General features: G+C 43.9%; 1 protein-coding gene across 3 annotated transcripts in view; it reads left to right on the forward strand.

Annotated features, from left to right (window-relative positions):
- Window positions 1–8,086: 8,086 nt before the first annotated feature.
- The window catches only part of slc4a10 (solute carrier family 4 member 10), a 136,168-nt gene continuing 119,535 nt past the window's right edge, over window positions 8,087–24,719 (forward strand). For all 3 annotated transcript variants that reach the window (XM_033024154.1, XM_033024152.1, XM_033024153.1), the window contains exon 1: window positions 8,087–8,205. In XM_033024154.1, the coding sequence (XP_032880045.1) occupies window positions 8,158–8,205 (48 nt within the window). In that variant the 5' untranslated portion in view covers window positions 8,087–8,157. The remainder of the gene's footprint in view (window positions 8,206–24,719) is intronic.

The raw sequence follows: 24,719 nt of genomic DNA on the forward strand, positions 1-24,719 counted from the left end.
CATTACACTTAATATAAAATGGATTTCAGTTTGAGCTTGTTAAATCCCAGGTCTATAATTGTCACCAACAAGTTGCAATCTTTGATATCTGTAGAAATGTTTTCATCTGATTCAAAACTATTTCCCCCTGAAACATAGGAGAATCATCTGCAATCATGCATTGAGTTATCATACACAGTCAAGCGGTATATCTCACATTAATAAATGGTATGCGTGTGTGATTGCGAGGGCATGTTTATCCCTAAGATAAAATGGATATGATCAAGTATTTCTGAGCAGTGGAACACAGAGTCATCCAGCATGGGAACAGGCCCTTCGGCCCAACTCGTCCATGCCAACTAAGATGGCCCGTTAAAGCTAGTCCCATTTGCCCATGTTTGGCCCATAACCATCTAAACCTTTGCAATCCAAGTACCTGTTCAAATGGCTTTTAAATGTTGTTATGGTACCTGCCTCAACTACCTCCTCTGGAAGCTCGTTCCACACACACATCACCTTCTGTGTGGAAAAGTTGACCCTCAGGTTCCTATTAATTCTTTCTCCTCTCGCCTTAAACCTATGTCCTCTGGTTCTCGATTCACCCACTCTGGGTAGAAGACTGTACATTTACCTTATCTATTCCCTCTCATGATTTAATACACTCCTCTAAGATCACCCCTCAGCTTTCTGAGCTCCAAGGAATAAAGTCCTAGTCTGCTCAACCTCTCCCTAAAGCTCAGCCTCTAGAGTCCTGGCAACATCCTCGTAAATCTTCAGTGCACTCTTTCCCGTTTAATGACATTTGTATTTTATGAAACACAAAATAGCAAGTGTATCCTATTGATTGTAGGCAGCGTGGATCATTGCATAATGTTGTTGATTGGGTTGTGATTATTATGGGAGATTAATAATGATAAGTGTGGCTTTATTTAACCAATTTGGTTCACACATGATGTGCTGTGATATATTTATCTGTGACCTTAAAACTACTTCATATTTCTCTTCTTCATCATTCGATAAGGGGCGGCACAGTGGAGCGGCGGGTAGAGTTGCTGCCTTACAGCGCCAGAGACCCGGGTTCGATCCTGACTACCAGTGCTGCCTGTACAGACTTTGTACATTCTCCCGGTGACCATGTGGGTCTTCTCCAGATGCTCCGGTTTTCTTCCAAACTCCAAAGACATGCAGGTTAATTGGCCTCTGTAAATCATAAATTATCCCTAATGAGTAGGATAGTGCTAGTGTACGGGGTGATCGCGGGTCGGCGCGGACTCAGTGGGGGAGAAAGGCCTGTTTCCGCGCTGTATCTCAAATAAAGTTTATAAGAAGTTAAAAAGATACACAAGCATTGAAACCACACTAGAGAATGCAGCATAGAAAGCCTGCTTGGTGCATCTGAGATTCTTAATTAATTTACTTGTTAGCTCAGTTTAATTTCAGTGTAAAAATTTAAATTTTAGCTCCAACTGCGCATCTAATTTTTGAAGATTACATTGAGCAGGGAGCTCTCAAGACTGCGCTTTCCACAATAACATATCTTGAAGAGCAGACAGGGAGGCACAGTGGTGCAGCTGGTAGAGTTGCTGCCTCACAGCGCCAGTGATCCGGGTTCGATCCTGACCTTGGGTGCTCTCTGTGCAGAGTTTGCACATTCACCCTGTGACCGCGTGGGTTTCCTCTGGGTGTTACGGGTTTCACCCAAATCCTAAAGATGCACTGGTCTGTAGATTATTGGCCCTCTGTAAATTGCTTCTAATGTCTAGGAAGTGAATGGACAAAGTGGCGTAACATAGAACTAGTGTGAACGGGTGATCGAAGATCGGCGTAGACTTGGTGGGCCGATGGGCCTGTTTCCATGCTGTATCTTTTAATCAATCAATCAATCAATCAATTAATCAATCTTTATGTGCACATTTTTTAATTATTATGTTTTAACAATGGATAATTTCTAGAGTTTAGCATTATTATTTGCCCAATAAGTTTATGAATCAAAGACCATCCTACCTGACCAACACCTAATCACGTTTTGGAATGTTGCTTGTTTTTGAACAAAAATTTTTACTTGACTTTATGAAGAAATTGGAGCAGATTGGATGCTTGTAGAATCAAGGAACTGCAGATGATGGTTTACAAAAGAGGTTACAAAGTGCTGAAGTAACTCAGCAGGTCTAAGCCTCACCTATCCATGTTCTCCAGAGATGCTGTCTGACCCGTTGTGTTACTCCAGCAGTTTGCGAATAAGTTTCGGGTCGGGACTCAATGTTTAGGTATTCACCATCAATATAATCTTCTAAATTGTCAAATTATAAATTAAACACAGCTGGATTTGGAACATGAAACTGGATATTCATTAAAGGTCACCCATTCATAACAGAACTAAGCACATCTAATATAAAATGGATTGAAAATTTCATTCCTTACAAATTCCATTCCCCAACAGTAAGATGGATTAGCTGCCCGACATAATAAGTGAAATTATTTGTAAAGTGAAAGTATTTGGTGTAATTGTAAAGTTCTAATGTTAGACAGAACAGCACTGGGTCAACAAGCATTACAGGCCCTGATTTTGTTGAAAGACGGATTGCCATACAGCAGCAGATTTGATTCTGAACCTGGGTGCTGTATGTGTGGAGTTTGCATGTTATCCTTGTGAGCACGTAGGTTTCATAAATTTTAGGAGCAGAATGAGGACATTTCGCCCATCAAGTCTACTCCGTCATGCAATCATGGCTGATCTATCTTTTCCTCTCAACCAAATTCTCCTGAATTCTCCCCATAATTCCTGACACCCTTGCTAATCAAGAATATATCAATCTCCTCCTTAAAAATATCCATTGATTTGGCCTCCACAGTCTCTGACTAAAGAAATTCCTCCTCAACTCCTTTCTAAAGGTATGTCCTATTCTGAGGCTATGACCTCTGGTCCTAGGCTCTCCCACTAGTGGAAACATCCTCTCCATATTCACTCTATCTAGGCCTTTCACTATTCCCTATGCTCCGGTTTCTACCACATCCCACAGCTGTGCAGGTTTGTAGGTTAATTGGCCACTGTTAATTGTGAATGAGAAAGTTGGATTACTTTGAACTAGTGTGAACGGGTAATCGATGGTGGTTGTGGACTCGGTGGGCTGAAGGCCCTGTTTCTACACTGTGTCTCTATATTAAAAAAATGATTTAAAAAAAAGGATTAATATAACAGATCTCCAGCATGATTCAAGATTTACATTGGGATAAGTTCCTTTGTTAACTAAATTTTGCAGCTTTCTCCAGAGCCACAAGAAGCTGCAGATGGTGGAAACTTGAGTGAAACTCAAAGTACTGAAGGAATTCAGCGGGTCAGGTAGCATCTGTGGAGGGGAATGGACCGATGACGATACGTGTCAGGACTCTTCTTCTTAAATACATTTAATGAAACAGAAAGTAGTGTGCCGACATCTTATAGAGGTGAGGGGAATAGATAGGGTGAATGTACAGCATCGTTTCCTCAGGTTAGGGGGATCAAGAACCTGAGGACATAGGTATAAGATAAGATAGACACAAAAAGCTGGAGTAACTCAGCGAGGCAGGCAGCATCACTGGAGAGAATGAATGGGTGACGTTTCGGGTCCACACCCTTCTTCAGACTGAAGATAGTTGAGTCTGAAGAAGGATCTCAACCCGAAACGTTACCCATTCCTTCTCTCCAAAGATGCTGCCTGCCTGACCCGCTGAGTTAACAGGAACCTGAGGAGCAATTTTCTCACACAGAGGATGGTGGGTGTATGGGATGAGATAGTTGAGACAGGTAGTATCACAGCATTTAAGAGACATTTGGACACGTGCATGGATAGGAAAGTTTAGTTTAGTTTAGAGATACAGCATGGAAACAGGCCCTTTGGCCCACTGAGTCCTTGTCAAACAACAATTACCCATATACTAGTTCTATCCTACTCACTAGGGACAATTTACAGAACCCAATTTAACTACAAGTCTGCATGTCTTTGGAATGTGAGGGGAAACTGGTGCACCCGGATGAAACCCACGTGGTCACGGGGAGTACGTACAAACTCCGTACAGATAGCACTCATAACCAGGATTGAATCCGGGTCTCTGGCGCTGCAAGCTAGCAACTCTATCACTGCGCCATTGTGCCGTCCCAAAGGTTTGGAGGAATATGGACCAAACATGGGCAGGTAGGACTAGCTTCGATGAAGCATCTTGGTTGGCATGGATGAGTTGGGCCAAAGGGCCTGTTTCTATGCTGTACAACTCTATGACTCTAACATCAAGGAGAGTGTGTAGATTAAGTTTAAAAAATCATCAGAAGTTGGTCTTTGTTTCCTCTTGCACCTAAAATACTAGGTGTAATCTTTTTGTATTAACATAATTACAGGACATTTGTGTATTACCATTTGTAACCATGGTGATGGGAACATTATATTGAAAAATACACATTTATATAGCGCTTTCTAGAGCACTTAGCAGCAAATTAAGTCATTATTGCAATGTTGGAAATCAGGCATTTAATGTGCTAATGACCAGATAACATTTGCTCGTGACATCAACTGAGGGTTAAATATTGGTCAAGACATTGTATTCTTTATGTGTGTGGCACTGTGGCACAGCCACAGAGTTGCTGACTCACCATGCCAGAGACCTGAGTCTGATCCTCACCTTGGGCACTGTCTGTGTGTGGAGTTTGCATGTTCTTCTCGTGACCACGTGGATTTCTTCCGGGTGCTCCGGTTTCCTCCCACATCCCAAAGACGTGTGGGTTTGCAGGTTAATTGGCACTCTGTAAATTGCCCCCTATTGTGTAGGGAGTGGATGAGAAAGCGGGATAACAAAGAACATGTGATCGATGGTCAGTGTGGACTTGGTGGGCTGAAGAGCCTGTTTCCATGCTGTTTCCATTAGAAATAAGTATTGTGTTCAATGTTTCATGCAGAGCATCATAGGCACTGAAATATTAGTTTACATTTTGTGATAAACTCCCAGCCACAGATGGTGTGGAGAGTGTTACGAAATGTGGAAAGAGTAGGACACGAGGAATTGCTGATGCTAGTTTACAAAAGAAGTCCCAAAGTGCTGGAGTCGCTCAGCAGGTCAGCTAGCATCTGTGGAGAACATGGATAGGTGACGTTTTGGGTCAGGAACCTTCTTCAGACAGGTAGGAGTAAGGGAGAGAAAGCTGGAAAAGAGAGGAGGGTTGGTGGGGCGTGGGGGGGGGAAATGGGACAAAGCCTGGCAAGTGAATCTGAAATGAGGCTGAAGAAGGAATTCGACTCGAAACGTCACGTATTCCTTTTCTCCAGAGAAGCCGCCTGACCCGCTGAGTTACTCCAGCACTTTGTGTCTATCCTGGAAAGTGATAGGTGGATACAGGTGAGAGGGTGAATGGGTGATTGGCAGATGGTCACCATGTTATAGAAAATATGTTGTTAAGCTGAAAAGATGCAGAGATGATTTACAAGGAATATATCGGGTAAACGCGTAGAGTCCGTGGTTCAGATTTGGGGAACCGAGAACCATAGGACATAGGTGCTGTATGACCTTATGACTCCAACATCACAAAGGGTGGTGGGTGTGTGGAATGAGCTGCCAGCGGAGGTAGTTGAGGCAGGCACTATCACAATGTTTAAGAAACCTTTAAATACATGGATAGGACAGGTTTAGAGGGATATGGACCGAACACATAGGGCGGCATTAGTGTAGATGGGACATGTTGGTCAAAGTGGGCAAGTTGGGCCAAAGGGCTTGCTGCCATGCTGTATGACTATGGGATGGGTGGAGTAAGTGACAAAGGTGAATTTGTCTTTGAATCATCAATGAGCAAAATGCAAAGTGTTGGAGGGACAGGCAGCATCTGTGGGGGGAATGGATTGATGGTTTTGGGTCGGGACCCTTCTTCAGACTGCAGTTTGTGTTTTGCTGAACATCCCAGCATCCGCAGTTCCTTGTGTCTTCAAATCATGTCTAGTATGGCCCTTCCTCTCAGCCAGCCGTGCAACCCTTTGAGATTTCTTCAGTATTTTTTTTCTGGGCTCTGATTTATCTCAGAATGATATTATGCTGGGATTTGGCACCCGCTACATTCAGCTGCCAGTTTTGGAAGTAATTAACTAATGGAACATAGAAGAGTCCAGCAGAGGAAAAGACCCTTCGGCCCATGGGCGGAAATCGCTTTTAAAACATGGGGGAGACACAATGAAGCCTGACATTTAGGACAGGGGTCGGCAACCTACGGCCTACGGGCCGGATTCGGCCCTTAACCCGAAATCATCTGGATTGGAGGCAAATTTATTTCAATTCGTTTTCGCGACCTGGGAACTGCAGCCAGTCCCAGGGCACGCAGGCGACGTGGGAACTGCAGCCATTTCCAGGGCACGCAGGTGACCTGGGCGCTACAGCCAGACCTGCAGACCGAGCTGGGCGCTACAGCCAGTCCCGGGGCAGACGAGCCAACCTGGGCGCGCAGACGACCAGGGAACTGCAGATCCTTTGGCTCACCGTGTCCGCACCGACCAGCAATCACCCCGTACACTAGCACCATCCGACACACTAGGGACAATTTACAATTTACCAAAGCACTTACATAGAAAACATAGAAAATAGCACCGCCATTCAATATGATCATGGCTGATCATCTTAATCTACAAACCTGCACGTCTTTGGAGTGTGGGGCAAGCGAGCTGTACCTGGGCGCTACAGCCAGTCCCGGGTGGTTTTGCTGCAACATGTTTCACAAAACATGGGGGGGGGGGATTGTCCCCACCTCTCAAAGCATGGGGGACACACAATGTCTGTGATGAACTTGATGCCAGGTTAAACTACTCCTCTGCCTGCACATGATCCATATCCCTCCATTCCCTGCATATCCACGTGTCTATCCAAAAGCTTCTTAAATGCCATTATCATATCTGCCTCCACCACCACCCCTGGCAGTGCGATCCAGGCACCCACTGCCCTATGTGAAAAAAGTATTGCCCTGCACAACTCCTTTAAAATTTGCCCCTCTCATCTTAAAGCTATGCCCTCTAATCCTTGATATTTCCACTCTGGAGATAAAATGTTCTGACTGTCTACCCTATCTATGCCTTTCATAATTTTATACCGATTCTTCTCGTTCTCGGGCATTCCAGTTTTTGACTAAATTATGTTACCTACCTTAATGCCCCAACGAGTAACTGAATAAGCATTTTATTTAACTGAACACGTACCATGGAACGTTGTTTGCTACGTTAAGAGCACTAACTAAATGTAGGTGATCATTGTTAGATTATTGCCTCTGCGGAGTTCCGTTGCGTAGCTGGGGAGATTATGTTTACGACGCTATGTGCTATATTAAGGATGGTGCCGTGAGTTACCAACTGTGCTGGAGTAAGCACAGCGTTATTACAATGCAGCAGCGTTTTCCCGGAGGCAATATTTTAATTGCTCTTTCCATTCTTCGATTTATAGCAGAAACAATTCGGATATTTTTCCTTCTTCTTGATTAATTTGTGAACTAAACCACCAATTGCATCTTGCTGCATTTTTAAATGAGATGGCTGATGGAAACGCTCAGAGGTGTACAGGATAGGCAGAGGCGCAATTTTATTCCTCCGGAATACGACGTGTTCTGTCTGACCACATTAGGAAAACACTCACATATACAATAGTTGCTGCTTGGTGCATTTCTCGTATTTATTCCAACGCTCATTTAAAAGGAAGTGCAAGCTGTGCAAACGTGCTGTGAATCTTCCTGCAGACCCTTATCCTGACGATGGCTGTTTTGAGTCAGTATCCCCCCATACACTTCCCTTTCTCTGTTTTATTCTTATTATCATCATGACCTCTAAATAGCAATTCAGACGATTAAAACATTGTAGTTTAACATTGCATACGTTTGCTTTGCATTCAATCCAATCCGCAATTCCAGTTTGGGGTTAGGATAGCAGCTAAAAATAAAATGCTTGTATATGAAAAATTACATGTGCATCAGAAATGAGGACAGGTCTGTACAGTGCAGTCGTGCCATTGAGTTGGAGAGGACCAAGTTGGCTAAAGACTACAAGTCCCACCATCCCCCGCGCACGCCGACGGCACGCCGTTGGTGTGTGATTGGGCGCCCGCGCCCGTGTTACCTGATACGAATAGTAAGCAGCGAGGCTGTGGCTGAGTTTGGAGTCAGGTGCAGACGGCAGGCAGGAGGCAGGGATGGACATCAAGGAGCAGGGGGTACAGATGGAGCCATTGTTACCAACGGTAATTCTTCTTTGCACTTAAAAATACACGTACATGTTTTTATCTGCAGGAAAACGAATAATGTTTTGCAATAATTCAATAGCTTTAGAGATGAATGTGGTAAAGAGTGGCCAGTGGATTATTAATGCCGTAAATGCTGCAAGTAAATGTGTTTTTAATCTGCTTTTTGTCTCAAATTGTGTTTTTTTTTCCAACGAAAGCCATTGATTTAGATTTGACCAGGCATTTGACCAGACCATTGATTTGACCAGGCAGAATCCCGTCACTGGCAGAGTCCAGGCATTGATAGAACGTCAAATACGTTGTGTTTTTAAATTAAATATGTTGCGAGCACATATATATTGTCAGCAGTTAACATACAAAGCATTTTTCTGTGAGCCTTAGGCAAATTATGGATATACATTAAAGTTCACCTCAGCAAGGCTGTGAGTCATGAATGCGGAATATAAACTGGATGAATTGCAATGGTCAGTGGCTTCTTTTTGTGTTTGTATGAATTGGAAATAAAATCCAAGGGTCGAGCTGTGAACAGACTGTGGTGGCGAGAAGGCAAGTCTTGTAACATCGACCTGATACAGGGATAGACCCGAGGATTTATTTCTCTTGTTTCATTTGTCCTGACAACTGACACGCAGAATGACATTTTCACCAGTAATACCAGGAAATGTTGAATCTGGTAATTAAAATTATCCTCAAATATCCCAATACTGTCCGTTCAAAAGCTTATTTTTAAAGCTGAAAACGGTTTTCTTGACGTTATTTTGTTCCCTTTCTCATGTAGTTTTAGTGATCCCAATCTTTTTTTAACCTGAAATTAAGACTGAATCACTTCTGAAGTATATTTTGAATTAATAAATTATTAAGAATACATTCTGAATTCTATTTTAAGAATTAATTACTTCTGAACTATATTTTGGATGAATGCATTATTAAGAAAGACTAACTTCTGAATTACATTTGGATTAATGTATTAATGAGATATTTTAGCAGTTTTTCTTTATGAGGTTAAATTTTGCCAGCTGTTTATTAAACTGTGTGTCACATGGCACACTTTCTTCTGACTCGATGTGCCCAACATCCACTTGAGTCTTGTGTACAATAACCTAGATTTGCCTCTTCAGTGCAGTATTGACAGAGTGCAATATTGTTGAAGTGTCTGCTTTATAAATGGCTTATCAAAAAATACAATCGCTTAGTTCACCTGGCCCTTGACATTATTTCATAGACAACATTATAGACAATGCTTGCCTCTCCATCAGTATCACAAAAAAAGATTCCTGTTTGTGATTGCTTTGTGAGCTTGCTACGTAGACAGTTGCTGCGCTTTCCTTTATTATGCGTATCTCGCTTCAGAAAGTATAGTTCTATTACTGTCACGAGTACCAAGGCACAGCAAAATACATCCTTTGCATTCTTCCCTACAACCATCAGGCTATTAAACAATACAACCTCTGAACTACATAGACTTTTGTCTTTTTGCACTATTATTGGTTATTTGTTTTTGTGTATATTTGCGTGTGCATGTATAGGTGCATATATATATATGTGTGTGTGTGTGTGTGTGTATATATGTGCGTGTGTGTATATATATGTATATACACAGTGAAACTCTTTTCTCATTTATTATATTGTTACAGAGTACAATGTTTTGCATATACTGTTGTGCTGCTGCAAATAAGAATCTCATTGTTCTGAATGGGACATATGACAATAAAACATGACTTTAGACTCTGGACTCGAGATCAATGTGATTATTGCCATACATAAAGACAATCCTCGACTAAGTACCTCTTGCAGATAAACAGCCCACAGAGTCCATATGCAATAGTTGCCAGATTTTGGCGCCATTTTACACTGTCCAAGCTATAGTTGGACAGAAAGGCCTGTTGCAGCCATCGCCACATTCAGATCGCCAGTGAGCTGTCCTCCTCTCTTTGCCGGCTCTTGATCTTTCGTGCTACGGGAGGAGGGCGCCTCCCACAGCCAACCCTGAAGGCGCAGAAGGTTTGACCCCCCCGGTTCTCTGACCGGCCGTTTGTCCAGCGTCTGCTGGTGTCACCAACTCGATCACACTCAAAATATTTGATATGACCCAAGTTATGAAAAGTGCAATATTAGTGCGAGCTTTTCTCTCAATCTTGATCGATTTACGAAAGCTGACCAGTAAAGGTTTTTTGTAACAACTTTGCTTGTTTTTAAAATAAATCAAATGTCTATTTAATTTTTTTAAATTGTCCTGACCTACAAATAAGCTGCTAAATTTAATTTTCTATAAAATTAGCAATGTACATGGGGATTTGAATTAATCATTATGACCTTTAAATGGGTAAATCTGGAACATTGGATTGATAAAGTGATTTGGCAAATGTTTTAATTTTTTGGTCTCAAAAATGTAACAATCCCAAAAAACTGAGATTAATATGCTGCCGTTGATAAGCTTTTAATGATGGACGTGGATTTGGGTAACTTTATCAGAAAGATTACCTTTGTGAGTTAATGTTCAAATTATTTTTCGAGTCGTGTTTATTTTGTATTAATTTTAAATGTGGCAACATTTTAAATGTAGAATCGTAAAACTTTCCAAACAAGAAGGCCATGTTTCAGGTTTCCTCCCACATCCCAAAGACGTGTGGGTTTGTATGTTAATTGACCCTCTGTAAATTGTCCCTAGTGTGTAGGGAGTGGTTGAGAACGTGGGATAACATAGAACTAGTGTGAATGGATGGTCGATAGTTGGTGTGGACTCGTGGATTGAAGTACCTGCTTCCATGCTGTTTTTCTAAACTAAAAGCTACGTTTTTTTCTTATTATCAGATTTGTTTGCTAATGAATATGTTGTTTCTTCAACCTTCACTTACAATGGAAACGACATGCCCTCAATGTTTCTTTTCTACCTAACTTGTGTCCTTGACATCATTCCTTCGCAAAATAGGAAGTACAAAATAAGACTCACTGCTCTAATTGTAGTGACATTATTACTTGTATATATTTAGTATTATCCATTTGGTTTTGCATCTAACAACACAGCCAAAAACTAGTATTTGTTGTTATCCCAGGTTTTTCAACTTAGACTAGAGGACATGGCTTCAAGCTGAACAAGACAAGTTTAAAGAAGATGTGTAGGGCAAGTATTTTATACACAGAAGATGGTGGTGCCTGGAATGTGCTGCCAGGGGTGGTGGTTGAGGCAGATATGATATTGGTGTTTAGAGATATAACACGGAAACAGGCCCTATGGCCTACCGAGTCCATACTAACCAGTGATCCCCGCGCATTAACACTATGTTAAACATACTAGGGACAATTTATCCCTTCCCCCCCCCCCCCCCCCCTACTTTAAACCTATGTCCTCTTGTTCTCAATTCCCCAACTCTGGGTAAAAGACTGTGTATTTACCCTATCTATTCCTCATGTTCATTAGTTATCGGAGCAGAATTGGGCCATTCAGCCCATTGAGTCTATTCCGCCATTCAATCGTGGCTGATCTATCTTTTCCTCTCACCCCATTCTCCTGCCTTCTCCCCCTGACACCCCTACTAATCAAATATCTGTCAGTCTCTGCCTAAAAAAAATATATTCCCCTCATGATCTTGTTTCCTGATGGCTTTTGGAGTTGAACAAAGGTAGCAGAATGAATGGGTTTCCTGATGGAATCCCAGAGTGTGGGGGCCCCATGGGCTGTGGGCTTGAGTACTGCAATCCGAAAGGAAGACGGGTGGGAGAGATGGATTTAAGGCCACAATGCACAGGATGGGACAGGGATTGGGGAATAGGAGGCAGGTTTTTTACGGAGATTCCCATTGTTGTTTAATTCTTGCTAATAAATTGAATCACACAAGGGTATTTTAACTGAATCTTGATTTCAGCAGAACATTATGCATGCTCTATAAAACACAAAGATGAGTAACATGTCCCTCAGCATTCTCAATGGAACAGTTCTTTGCACAGTGCTAAATATCAGAGGAGAGAATACTTTAAACAAGATTTGGCTTATACCATTTTAGTTTAGAGTTCTTCTGGGTCCGTTAATCTTTTGGTTGTAGACCAAGGGGACAATGCTTTCTATGGCTTTATTATTGTTAATAGTTCAGATACAATGATAAAAGGTTTAAGGGTAATTCAAGTCGTACAAGACGTTGGTGAGGCCATATTTAGAGTATTACGCTCTGTTTTAGTCACCCTGTTATAGGCAAGATGTTGTCAAGCTGGAAACGGCTCAATGAAGATTTACGAGGATATTGCCAGGACTTGAGGGCCTGAGCTATAGGGAGTGGTTGGGCAGGTGTGGACTATTCCTTGGAGTGCAGGAGGATGAGAGGTGATCTTGTAGAGGTGAATAATATCATGAGAGGAATAGATAGGATAAATGTGCTCAGTCTTTTAAGAGTAGGGGAATTGAAAACCAGGGGACATAGGTTTGAGGGGGGGAAAGATTTAATAGGAACCTGAGGAGCAACGTCTTTGCATAACGGGTGGTTGGTGTATGGAATGAGCTGTCAGAGGAGGTAGTTGAGGCAGGCGCTATCACAACATTTAAAAGACATTTGGATAGGTGTATGAATAGAAAAGGTTTAGAGGGATATGGGCCGAACCCTGGCAGGTGGGGCTAGTGGATGGGTGACGTTTTGGATTGGAACTCTTCAAATTGAGTGTAATGGGGGGGGAGAAAGTTTAGTTTAGAGATACAGCTTGAAAGTGGGCCCTTCGGCCCAATGACTCCGCACCGGCCAGCAATCACCCCATACACTAGTTCTATCCTACACACTAGGACCAATTTGCAGGTCAATTAACCCACAAACAATAAACAATAGGTGCAGGAGTAGGCCCTTCGAGCCAGCGCCTGTACGTCTTTGGAGGAAACCAGAGCACCCGGGGAAAACCCACGCGGTCACAGGGAGAATGTGCAAACTCCAAACAGAGAGTACTTGTAGGTACACAAAATTGCTGGGGAAACTCAGCGGGTGCAGCAGCATCTATGGAGCGAAGGAAATAGGCGACGTTTCGGGCCGAAACCCTTCTTCAGACTGATGGGGGGTGGGGAAAGAAAGAAGGAAAAAGGGAGGAGGAGGAGGAGCCCGAGGGCGGGCGGATGGGAGGGTGGGAGGAGACAGCTAGAGGGTGAAGGAAGGGGAGGAGACAGCACGGGCTAGCCAAATTGGGAGAATTCAATGTTGATGCCATAAGGACGCAAGGACCCCAGACGGAATATGAGGTGCTGTTCCTCCAATTTCCGCTGTTGCTCACTCTGGCAATGGAGGAGACCCAGGACAGAGAGGTCGGATTGGGAATGGGAGGGGGAGTTGAAGTGCTGAGCCACCGGGAGGTCAGGTAGGTTATTGCGGACTGAGCGGAGGTGTTCGGCGAAACGGTCGCCCAACCTACGCTTGGTCTCACGTACTCACAGAGAGTACTTGTAGTCAGGATCGAACCCGGGTCTCTGGCTGTGTAAGGCAGCAACTCTATCCGTGCGTCACAGTTCCGCCCTGGAAGAGAGGTGCAAGAGAGGTGGGGGTGGGACACGGCTTGGCAGATGAGGAGAGTGGGGTGGGGGGTGGGGTTGGCAGATGGGTGGACAAAGGCCAGAGATAAGCGGATAACTAAAGACTGAGATAAAGAGAGAAGTGTGAAAGGTGAGGAGAAATAGGTGGAAGGGGATGGAGTGGGGGTTGGAGGGTCAAATGGGTCCACATCCAGGTGGTGAAAAAGGCAGAGAGGGGGAAGAATAAAAGCACGGTTTCCACTGATTTTAAAGGGGGAGGGGGAAGAGGAATTAAAGCTTGAGGAGAGGCAGGACAAAGCTTGACAAGTAATAGGTTCATACAGCTGGGCCGCACAGTGGAGCAACGGTAGAGTTGCTGCCTTAAGGGCCTGTCCCACTTGCCGATTATTTTTCGGCGACGGCCAGCGTCAATGACTGACGTATCAGGGTCGCCAAAATCTTTTGAACATTTCAAAATCCAGCAGCGACGAAAAAAATGTTGCGACACTTGAGGAAACATCGCGCGTCAATACGTTGTCACGCCGTATTCTCAACGTCAATACGTTGTCACGCCGCATCACACCACAACTTTTTTGTTGGCCTGATACGTCAGTCAATGATGCCGGCAGTCGCCGAAAAAAATCCCTAAGTGGGACAGGCCCTTTACAGCGCTAGAGACCCGGGTTCAATCCTGACTACGGGTGCTGTCTGTATAGAGTTTGCACGTTCTCCTTGCGACAGCAGGGTGCCCCGGTTTCCTCCCACACTCCAAAGACGTGCAGGATTGCAGGTTAATTGACTTCAGTAAATTGTGAATTGCCCCTAGTGTGTGGGATTGTGTTAGTGTACGGCTGATCACTAGTCGGTGTAGACTCAGTGGGCCGAAGGGCCTGTCTCCACACTGTATCTCTAAAGTCTAAAGATGAGGATGATTTTATGATAGGTAATGGTTGGACAAAGGCCAGAGATGGAAAAACAGAAGGTGTGATACAAAGGGTTGAAGAGATGCTGATTGTGAAGCTGGAGGAAGGAATGTGGGTGGAGGGGGGGAGAGTAGCAACGGATGCGAGTCCAGGTGGGGCACAGGGGAAGGTGTGGAGAGGGATAAAACCCTGGTTCGCCTCCTGATCGTGCTCTATTTCTGGTGACTGGAAAGCGTACATATCCACAATATTCCGCAAGGACATGAACAGACATGCCCATACTCCCTTGGCAGTCAGGCATCCTGCAAGTGTTCAACGTCAAAGTGTACGTCAGGCATAATCACTCCATTATGGAGCCTTTCAGTGCTTCTCAAATAGTATTTCCTGGACTCGAGGGCTTTAAGATTTGACACGACATTTGAGGAAAAAATACTCTCAATGATAATCCCCGGTTAAAAGAAATACACTGTTTACAACCCAGCGGTACATAATCGGTTGATTACAAATTGGTTTTATAATTTAGGGTCAATAAGAGTGTTCATTATTCTGACATTTTTTGAATGAGTATATCAATAAATGTGTTTAATAAAAGCAAAGATTCTTTTAAATTACATAAAATGTGTAAATTTCTGACCATAGGAATAGCACCTGCAAAAGATTGATTTGGCATCTATTTTAAGTCTGTTTTATTTTTTCAAAAAGTAGATGTTATTGTTTTATACATTAGAGATACAGTGTGGATGTAATGTTTAGTGACATTTTGGGTTGGGACCCTGCTGTAAAGTGATTATAGTAGGAGGAGAACATTTGTTTGGAGATACAGAGGGTATCAGAGGGTATGGAGAGAAGGCAGGTACGGGATACTGAGTTGGATGATCAGCCATGATCATATTGAATGGCGGTGCAGGCTCGAAGGGCCGAATGGCCTACTCCTGCACCTAATTTCTATGTTTCTATGTTTCTATACAGCGGGGAAACAGACCATTCGGCCCAGCCAGTCCGTACTGACCAGCAATTGACTCGTACGCTAGTTCTATCCTGCACACCAGGGACAATTTTGTTTTTATGGAAGCCTATTAACCTATAAAATCGGCGACTTAGGAAAGTGGGAGGGAACTGGAGCACCTGGAGAAAAGCCATGTGGTCGCGGGGAGAAGGTACAAACTCCATACAGATAGAACCCGTTGTCAGGATTGAACCCGGGTCTCTGGTGTTGTAAGGCAGCAATTCTACCGGTGCGCACTTTGTCGCCCCTTACTTCACATTGGAGAATACAATGTTCATACTGTTGGCTTGTAGGTTGCCCAAATGGAATATGGGGTGATGTTCTTCCAGTTTGTGTGTGGCCTCACTCTGACAGTGGAGGAGGCCCATGACAGAAAGGTCAGTGTGGGAATGGGAAGGGGAGTTAAAATGGTTAGCAAACGGGGGATCCAGAAGGCCTTGGTGGACCGAGTGCATATTTTTGGTGAAACGATGGCCTGGTCTACGCTTGGTCTTGCCGATGTACAGGAGGAAATATCGGGAACACCGGTTGCAGTTGATGAGGATGTGTAACCAAAGGTTAGTGTGCTTTGACCTTTGACTTTGAGAGGGTGAACAGTTTGCAGTTTAGACCTTAAATTACCCCTCAATGTGTGTGTGTGTGTGTGTGTGTGTTCTAATGGGAGGGTGACGTGCCTCTAGGTGACCCTGCCCTAGTAAATCAAAGGTATCAATGGTATTTTATTAGTCACATACACACTAGGTGTAGTGAAATGCTTATTGCCATTTTGCTGCACATAAAGAAAGAACAGACATAACATTAATAAGAGTTTTAGAACATAAAAAACATCCCCCCACAATGGTTTCCATTATGAGGGAAGGCACTAAGTCCAGTCCCCAACCCCAGTTCACCCATAGTCGGGCCTATTGAGGCCTCCACAGTTGCCTCTACGGAGGCCCGATGTTCCAGGCCGTTCTCGCCGGGTGATGGTGCTCCGGCGTCGGGAGAATCCTCACAGCGGCTTGCGATACCTGGAACGGCCGCTTCCGTACTTGAGGCCGCGGCTTCCGAAGACGACAAGGCAGCGCCGGTTGGAGCTCCACTACTGGCGATCTCGTCGCGAGATCCCAGGCTCCCGGTGTAAAGTACAGCGCCGCTGCCCGCGGCCGGGCGCTCCACAGACCCGCAGCTCCGCGATGTTGTTCCCGGCGGTTCTTCAGCTCACCGGCGCTCCAGCGTGGCGACCCAGGCAAGGCATCGCCCACTCCACGATAGCGCTCCAGCGCTGTGCCGCCGCCGAAGCCGAGGTTCTGGGCCGTCCCCGACAGGAAACGCCGCTCCAGGCCCGCTGGTAGGCCGCGAGGACGGGTCGAAGCTGCAGCCCGGAGAAAAGCTGCCTCTCCGACCAGGTAGGGACCCTGAAAAGTAGTTTCCCCCTTCCCCTCCCCCCACCCCCCACATAAAAAAGTCTAGACCTCCAAACAAAACACTTTAACTAACTAAAAATAAAAATAAAACGATGAAAAGACAGACAGCTGCTGGCTGGGCAGCCATACACAGGACAGCGCCCCCTCTAGATAATCATACTGCACTGCTGCTTGGTCCTCTCTGCTGTAATTCTGGGGTGATAAAGATTGCACGATATGTATTTACACACTGAATGGTAGGGATTTAGGAGTGCAGGTACATAGTTCCTTGAAAGTGGCATTACAAGAAGATATGCTGGTGATTGAATGAATACTTTATTGTCATATATGACAAGTCACAGTGAAATTATTTTTCACAATGTCTGTGCTGAACACGATGCCAACTCATTTCCTCTGCCTCTCGTAACCCATATCCCTCCATTTCCTGCATGTCCATGTGCCTATCTACAAGTCTCTTAAATGGAATCAATTCAAACTCGAGTACAATGGATAGAGCCAAGGGGGAAGAACTAAACTGGGGCTTGGAGGCATTGTGGACATTAAGAACATGTATCAATACAGTACAGCACAGAAACAGACCCTTAAGCCCATAATGTCAGTGCGGAATATGATGCCAAGATAAACTAATCCCCACTACCTGCACATGATCCATATCCCGCCATTCCCTGCCTATCCATGTGCCTATCTAAAGGCCACTTAAATGTCACGATCGTATCTGCCCACTCCACCACCCTAGTACAGCACAGGAACAGACACTTTGCCCAAGTTAATTGAAAGCAAGCACTGACTTCTGTAAATTAAATTGTTGGTATCTTGTAAACATTAAATGGAATAAACTGGAAAGTTCATGACAAGGTTGAATTATTTATGGCTAGTAGACATGAATAATATCAATAGAGCAAGAAAGGGCGTTAATGCCCATTTAACTTGATCTGTTCAAGGGCGATCTTGGCTGATTTTAATATTGGCTTCAGTTCCACATCACAGTCCAAATGTTATATCCTAGAAAATCCTAGCATCCAAAAAAAAAATTCAGTGGAAATTACAGTCAGTGTTTACCACCATTATCTGAAGAAGGGTCCCAACCCGAAATGTCACCCATCCACGATCTCCAGAGATGCTGCCTGACGTACTGAGCTACGCTAGCACTTTGTGTCTATCTTTACCACCATCAGCTTTCCACAACTGAGCTTGCTATTTCATACTAGCCAAATACCACCAATTTAATTTCTAGAGGTTCAGACTTTGCTTTCTACTGCCAACAAGTGCTGAAAGAATTATTTTGTGAGAAACAAAACAATTGTAGGGTTGACAGTCAGAACCTTATTACTGGTGTGGCTACAAGAGTTTGAAACAAACAACTGTAGATGCTGGTCAACACGCAAAAGGACAACCATTTCTGGAGTAATTCCGCGGGTCAGGCAGCATCTCTGGAGAACATGGATAGGTGACATTTTGGGTTGGGAGTCTTGTTCAGACTGATCTGAAATGTAACCTATCCATGTTCTCCAGAGATGCTGTGTGACCCGCTGAGTTACAGATACGGGCTACCTTCTAAGTGAAATAGTTGCCCCTGAGATCCTTGTTAAATCCCCCCCCTCTCTCCTTAAACCTGTGCCCTCAGCGGTGGCGGCGGGAAGGACTGAATCGTATACAAATGGTCTAAGGGCCCAAATACATCATTTATAGTTTCTATTGTCTGTATGAACTTTAGTTAAACTGTTTAACTTTAGTTTAATTTGGATTCTAGCTGTTTACTACCACCACTAATAAAACTATTATAATGAATAAAACAAACTTTGCGACTACGGCCACGGTGGCACATAGAAACATAGAAAATAGGTGCAGGAGTCGGCCATTTGGCCCTTCGAGCCTGCACCACCATTCAATATGATCATGGCTGATCATATTGCACAGCAGTAGAGATGCTGCCTTGCAGCGCTGGGCACACAGTTCGATCCCGACTATGGGTACTTGTCTTCCCGAGAATGCATGGGTTTTCTCCGAGATCTTTGGTTTCCTCCCGCACTCCAAAGACGTACAGTTTGTAGGTTAATTGGCTTGTTGTATGTGTAAATTGTCCCTAGTGTGTGTGGGATAGTGTTAATAGAACATAGAAACATCGAAAAATAGGTTCAGGAGTAGGCCATTCGGCCCTTCAAGCCAGCACCGCCATGATCTTGGCTGATCATCTAAAATCAGTACATGGCTCCTGCTTTTCCCCCCATATCCCTTGATTCCTTTAGCCCAAAGAGCTAAATCAAGCTCCTTCTTGGAAAAAAATCCAGTGAATTGGCCTCCACTGCCTTCTGTGGCAGAGAATTCCACAGATTCACAACTCTCTGGGTGAAAACGTTTTTCCTCATCTCAGTCCTAAATGGCCTACACCTTATTCTTAAAAAGTGACCCCTGGTTGTGGACTCTCCCAACATTGGGAAAAGCAATAATGTGCTTCCGCAAATTAGGACACCAAAACTCCAATTGCGATCTCACCAGGGCCCTGTACAACTGCAGTAGGACCTCCTTGCTCCTAAACTCAAATATTCTCGCATTGAAGACCAACATGCCAGTAGCTTTCTTCACTACCTGCTGTACCTGCATGTTACTTTCAGTGACTGATGTACAAGCACCCCCAAGCCTCATTGCACCTCCCCTTTTCCTAATCTGACACCATTCAGATAATAATCTGCCTTCCTGGTTTTTCCATCAATGTGGATAACCTCATTTATCCACCTTATACTGCATCTGCCATGCACCCAACCTATCCAAGTCACCCTGCAGCCTCATAGCATCCTCCTCGCAGCTCGCACTGCCACGCAGCTTTGTGGCATCCACAAACTTGGAGATGTCACATTTAATTTCCTCATCTAAATCGTTAATATATATTGTAAATAACTGGGGCCCCGGCACCGAGCCTTGAGGCACTCCATCAGTCACTGCCTGCCATTCTGAAAAGGACCTGTTAACTCCTACTCTTTGTTTCCCCTCTGCCAACCAGTTCTCTATCCATGTCAATACCCTACCGCTAATACTACGTGCTCTCATTTTGAACAGTAATCTCTTGTGTGGGACCTTGTCAAAGGCTTTTTGAAAGTCCAGATACACCACATCCACTGGTTCTCCCTTATAGACATAGAAACATAGAAAATAGGTGCAGGAGTAGGCCATTCGGCCCTTCGAGCCTGCACCGCCATTCAATATGATCATGGCTGATCATCCAACTCGGTATCCTGTACCTGCCTTCTCTCCATACCCCCTGATCCCTTTAGCCACAAGGGCCACATTCCTTCCATTCTACTTGTTACATCCTCAAAATTCCAGAAGATTAGTGAAGCATGATTTCCCCTTAATGTGTGGGAATCGCTGGTCGGTGCGCACTTGGTGGGCCGAAGGGCACGTTTCCACCCTGTATCTCTAAACCAAACTATTTCAGACCAGCTGTGTAAATGCATGAGTTCACAAAGCGTAGAGAGTATGTGAATTTTAATCAAACAGTGTGGACAAACCATATAATAACCATATAACCATATAACAATTACAGCACGGAAACAGACCATCTCGACCCTTCTAGTCCATGCCGAACACGTATTCTCCCCTAGTCCCATATACCTGCGCTCAGACCATAACCCTCCATTCCTTTCCCGTCCATATAACTATCCAATTTATTTTTAAATGATAAAAACGAACCTGCCTCCACCACCTTCACTGGAAGCTCATTCCACACAGCCACCACTCTCTGAGTAAAGAAGTTCCCCCTCATGTTACCCCTAAACTTCTGTCCCTTAATTCTCAAGTCATGTCCCCTTGTTTGAATCTTCCCTACTCTCAGTGGGAAAAGCTTATCCACGTCAACTCTGTCTATCCCTCTCATCATTTTAAAAACCTCTATCGTCCCCCCTTAACCTTCTGCGCTCCAAAGAATAAAGCCCTATCTTGTTCAACCTTTCTCTGTGATTTAGTTGCTGAAACCCAGGCAACATTCTAGTAAATCTCCTCTGTACTCTCTCTATTTTGTTGACATCCTTCCTATAATTAGGCGACCAAAATTGTACCCCATACTCCAGAATTGGCCTCACCAATGCCTTGTACAATTTTAACATTACATCCCAACTTCTATACTCAATGCTCTGATTTATAAAGGCCAGCACACCAAAAGCTTTCTTTACCACCCTATCTACATGAGATTCCACTTTCAGGGAACTGTGCACAGTTATTCCCCGATCCCTCTGTTCACCTGCATTCTTCAATTCCCTACCATTTACCATGTACGTCCTATTTTGATTTGTGCTGCCAAGATGTAGCACCTCACACTTATCAGCATTAAACTCCATCTGCCATCTTTCAGTCCACTCTTCCAACTGGCATAAATCTCTCTGTAGACTTTGAAAATCTACTTCATTATCCACAACCCCACCTATCTTAGTATCATCTGCATACTTACTAATCCAATTTACCACACCATCGTCCAGATCATTGATGTACATGACAAACAACAGTGGACCCAACACAGATCCCTAGTCAACCAGATGATGATGATCAAATAAAAATTGATATTTGAGCTAATGGCATCCATGGCTAAACTAGGGTTGAGATAGTTCTTCGATCAGTGAGTCAACCATTCGTCTGTTCAAGCTGAACCACTATGGAAGACTGTACATTAATTTGGTTATATGTTTAATTTTAGCAATTTAAATTATTTTGACATTTTAGCTAATGTATTCATCTGGCATGAACGTAAGTGAAATAAATTTGCTTCAAATACTGCATTAAAGATCACTGTTTAGTAACACCTATTCGATATTTTCAGCTTGACGTACTAATTTTCTGCACTTTGGCATTGAGGCTGAATTTCCAGGCTGAACATGGAACATAGAACAGGACAGTACAGCATAGAACATTCCCTTCAGCCCACAATGTCTGTGCCGAACATGATGCCAAGTTAAACTTGTCTCCTCTGCCTGCACGTGATCCATATCCCTCCTTTTCCTGCATATCCATGTGCCTGTCTAAAAGCCTCTGTAATGCGATTCTCATATCTGCCTCCATCACCACCCCTGACAATGCATTCCAGGCACCCACTACACTCTGTGTTTATTATTTTTTTAAACACAGCCCCTCTCCCCTTTAAAGGTATGCCCTCTGGTCTTTGATATTCACAGGTACACAAAAATGCTGGAGAAACTCAGCGGGTGCAGCAGCATCTATGGAGCGAAGGAAATGGGCAATATTTCGGGCCGAAACCCTTCTTCAGACTGATAGGGGGTGGCGGGGAGAAGGAAGGAAAAAGGAGGAGCCTGGTATTCACACCCTGGGGAAAAGGGTTCTGATTGCCTCCTCTATTGATGCCCCTCATATTTTTATGTACTTTCGATCAGTAAAACAACCCTCTCATAATTTTATATTCATCTAACAGGGCTCCCTCAATCTCCGGCATTCCAGAGAAAACAAACCAACATCTCCTTGTAGCTAATGCCTGCTCATCCTGCTCATTCTGGTAAACCTTCTCTGCACCTTCTCCATAGCCACAGCATCCTTCCTGTAATGGGGTGACCAGAACTGCAAGCAATATTCCAAACATGGCCTATGCAAAGTTGACTTGTGGCTCTAAAACAGATTAGGTTTATTTCTTATTGTCCTGTGTACAGAGATACAGTGAAAAGCTTTGTTTTGCATGCAATCCAAACAGATCAGATATGCCATACATAAATACAATGGCAAACTCTAGTACAATAGGTAGGGCAAAGGGGAAGATACAGTGTAGAATATGGTTATATTCTATCCCGTCAGCGGAAAGACTATACACGAGTACAATCAAGCCATCTGCAGTGTCCAGATGCATGATAAAGGGAATAATGTTTAGTGCAAGATAAAGTCCACGAGAGTCCGATTAGAGATTGTCCCAAGGGTCTCCAGGGAGTTAGATGGGAGATCAAGACAGCTCTCTAGTTGTTGGTAAGATGGATCAAATAGAATATAGTTCAACAATATAGCACATTAGTTCAATCGACAAAGTCCGGTGTCCGCAGTGGGGTGGAGGTTAATTGGACAGTACCCTAACTTATGGAGGTACCGTTCAGAAGCCTGATAACAGAGGGGAAGAAACTGTTCCTGAGTCTGGTGGTGCGTGGTTTCAGGCTTCTGTACCTTCTGCTGGATGGGAGCTGGGAGAAGAAGGAATGCACGGGGTGGGATGAACCGCCACTTGAGAGCAACCTTCTCTCTGCTGCTTTAGGTTGATTGATATGTAGGAAGGTTGTTGCTGCATCCTACGCAGGGAAGGATTCTCTCGGCTTGGAGTTCCTGCCAGTCCCTTGTTTAACTGGAACCCTGTGGCTTCACAATGCAGTGACATCTCGCTGACCAAGTGGAGTAGTTCTCCATGTTGGCGCTGCAGGATCAAGACGCAAAACTTCTCCTTTAGTTTAGTTTATTGTCATGTGTACCGAGGAACAGTGAAAAGCTTTTTTATTGCGTGCTATCCTGTCAGCAGAAAGACTATACATGATTACAATCAAGCCATTTACAGTGTACAGAAGCATGATAAAAAGAATAATGTTTAGTGCAAGATAAAGTCCAGTAAAGTCTGATTAGAGATAGTCCCAAGGGTCTCCAAATGAGTTAGATGGGAGATCAGGACAGTTCTCTAGTTGTCGGTAAGACAATTCAGTTGCCTGCTAACAGTTGGGAAGAAACTGTCCCTAAATCTGGAGGTGTGCGTTTTCACACTTCTGTACCTTTTGCCTGATGGGAGAGGGGAGAAAAGGGAGTAACTGAGTTGAGACTGCTCCTTGATTATGCTGGTGGCATTGATTAAAATGGTCTGTCCATTGCCTCCATGGATGCTGCCTGACCTGCTGTGTTCCGCCAGCACATTGGATTGTTTTGTGCTCAAGATGCCAACATCTGCAGTGTCTTGTGTCTTCAGTACTGTATTGGGTGAACCACAGGTCCTTAGTCTGTTGTTCCTCCACGCAAACATTCAAAATGAGGAAGGGATGCTGGATTTTTCCAGAACTAAAAAACCTATTTGAAGCCACTTGCAATTGTTATACATGAAGCGCACACTTTTTAGCGTCATACAGCATGGAAACAGGCCCTTTGGCCCATCCTGCCACCACTGGCCAACATGTCCAGCTACACTCATCCCACCTGCCTGCATTTGGCCCTTATCCCTCTAAACTGGTCCTATCCATGTACCTGTCTAAATGTTTCTTAAACATTAACCTTTTCTCAGGCAAGGCTTCATACATTAAACAACACCACATGCTCACAGACCAAGTTTTGCTTTTGGCCGACGCAACCTGAGTATTTCCAGAATTTTCTGTTATTTTAGATTTCCAGCATCTGCACTTTTGTGCAGAGGCCATGATTTTTTTTAAAACACGCTCTTGATTTTATTTATTTTTTGTGAAAAGCTTTGATGTTTTGGGTCGGAATCCTGTAGCATTAACATCAACATTGCATCAGATTGAAAATCTTCATCAAGATCCGTAAACCAGGCTGTCTTTGCTCATGCCCTACACATCCACAGAGCTTGTCATCAACTCATTAAAGCTAACCGCAGTTGACATTTGTAACGTCATTGTACATCCAAATCAATTGTGTTCTGTGAATGCTTTTTTTCATTGTTTGCAGAGTAGCCTGAAGATGTACATTTACTGCCCTACTTACAGCCATCTGACACTAGACTATTGGAGGAT

Source organism: Amblyraja radiata, chromosome 7, assembly GCF_010909765.2.
Source record: "Amblyraja radiata isolate CabotCenter1 chromosome 7, sAmbRad1.1.pri, whole genome shotgun sequence".
Lineage (NCBI taxonomy): Eukaryota > Metazoa > Chordata > Chondrichthyes > Rajiformes > Rajidae > Amblyraja > Amblyraja radiata.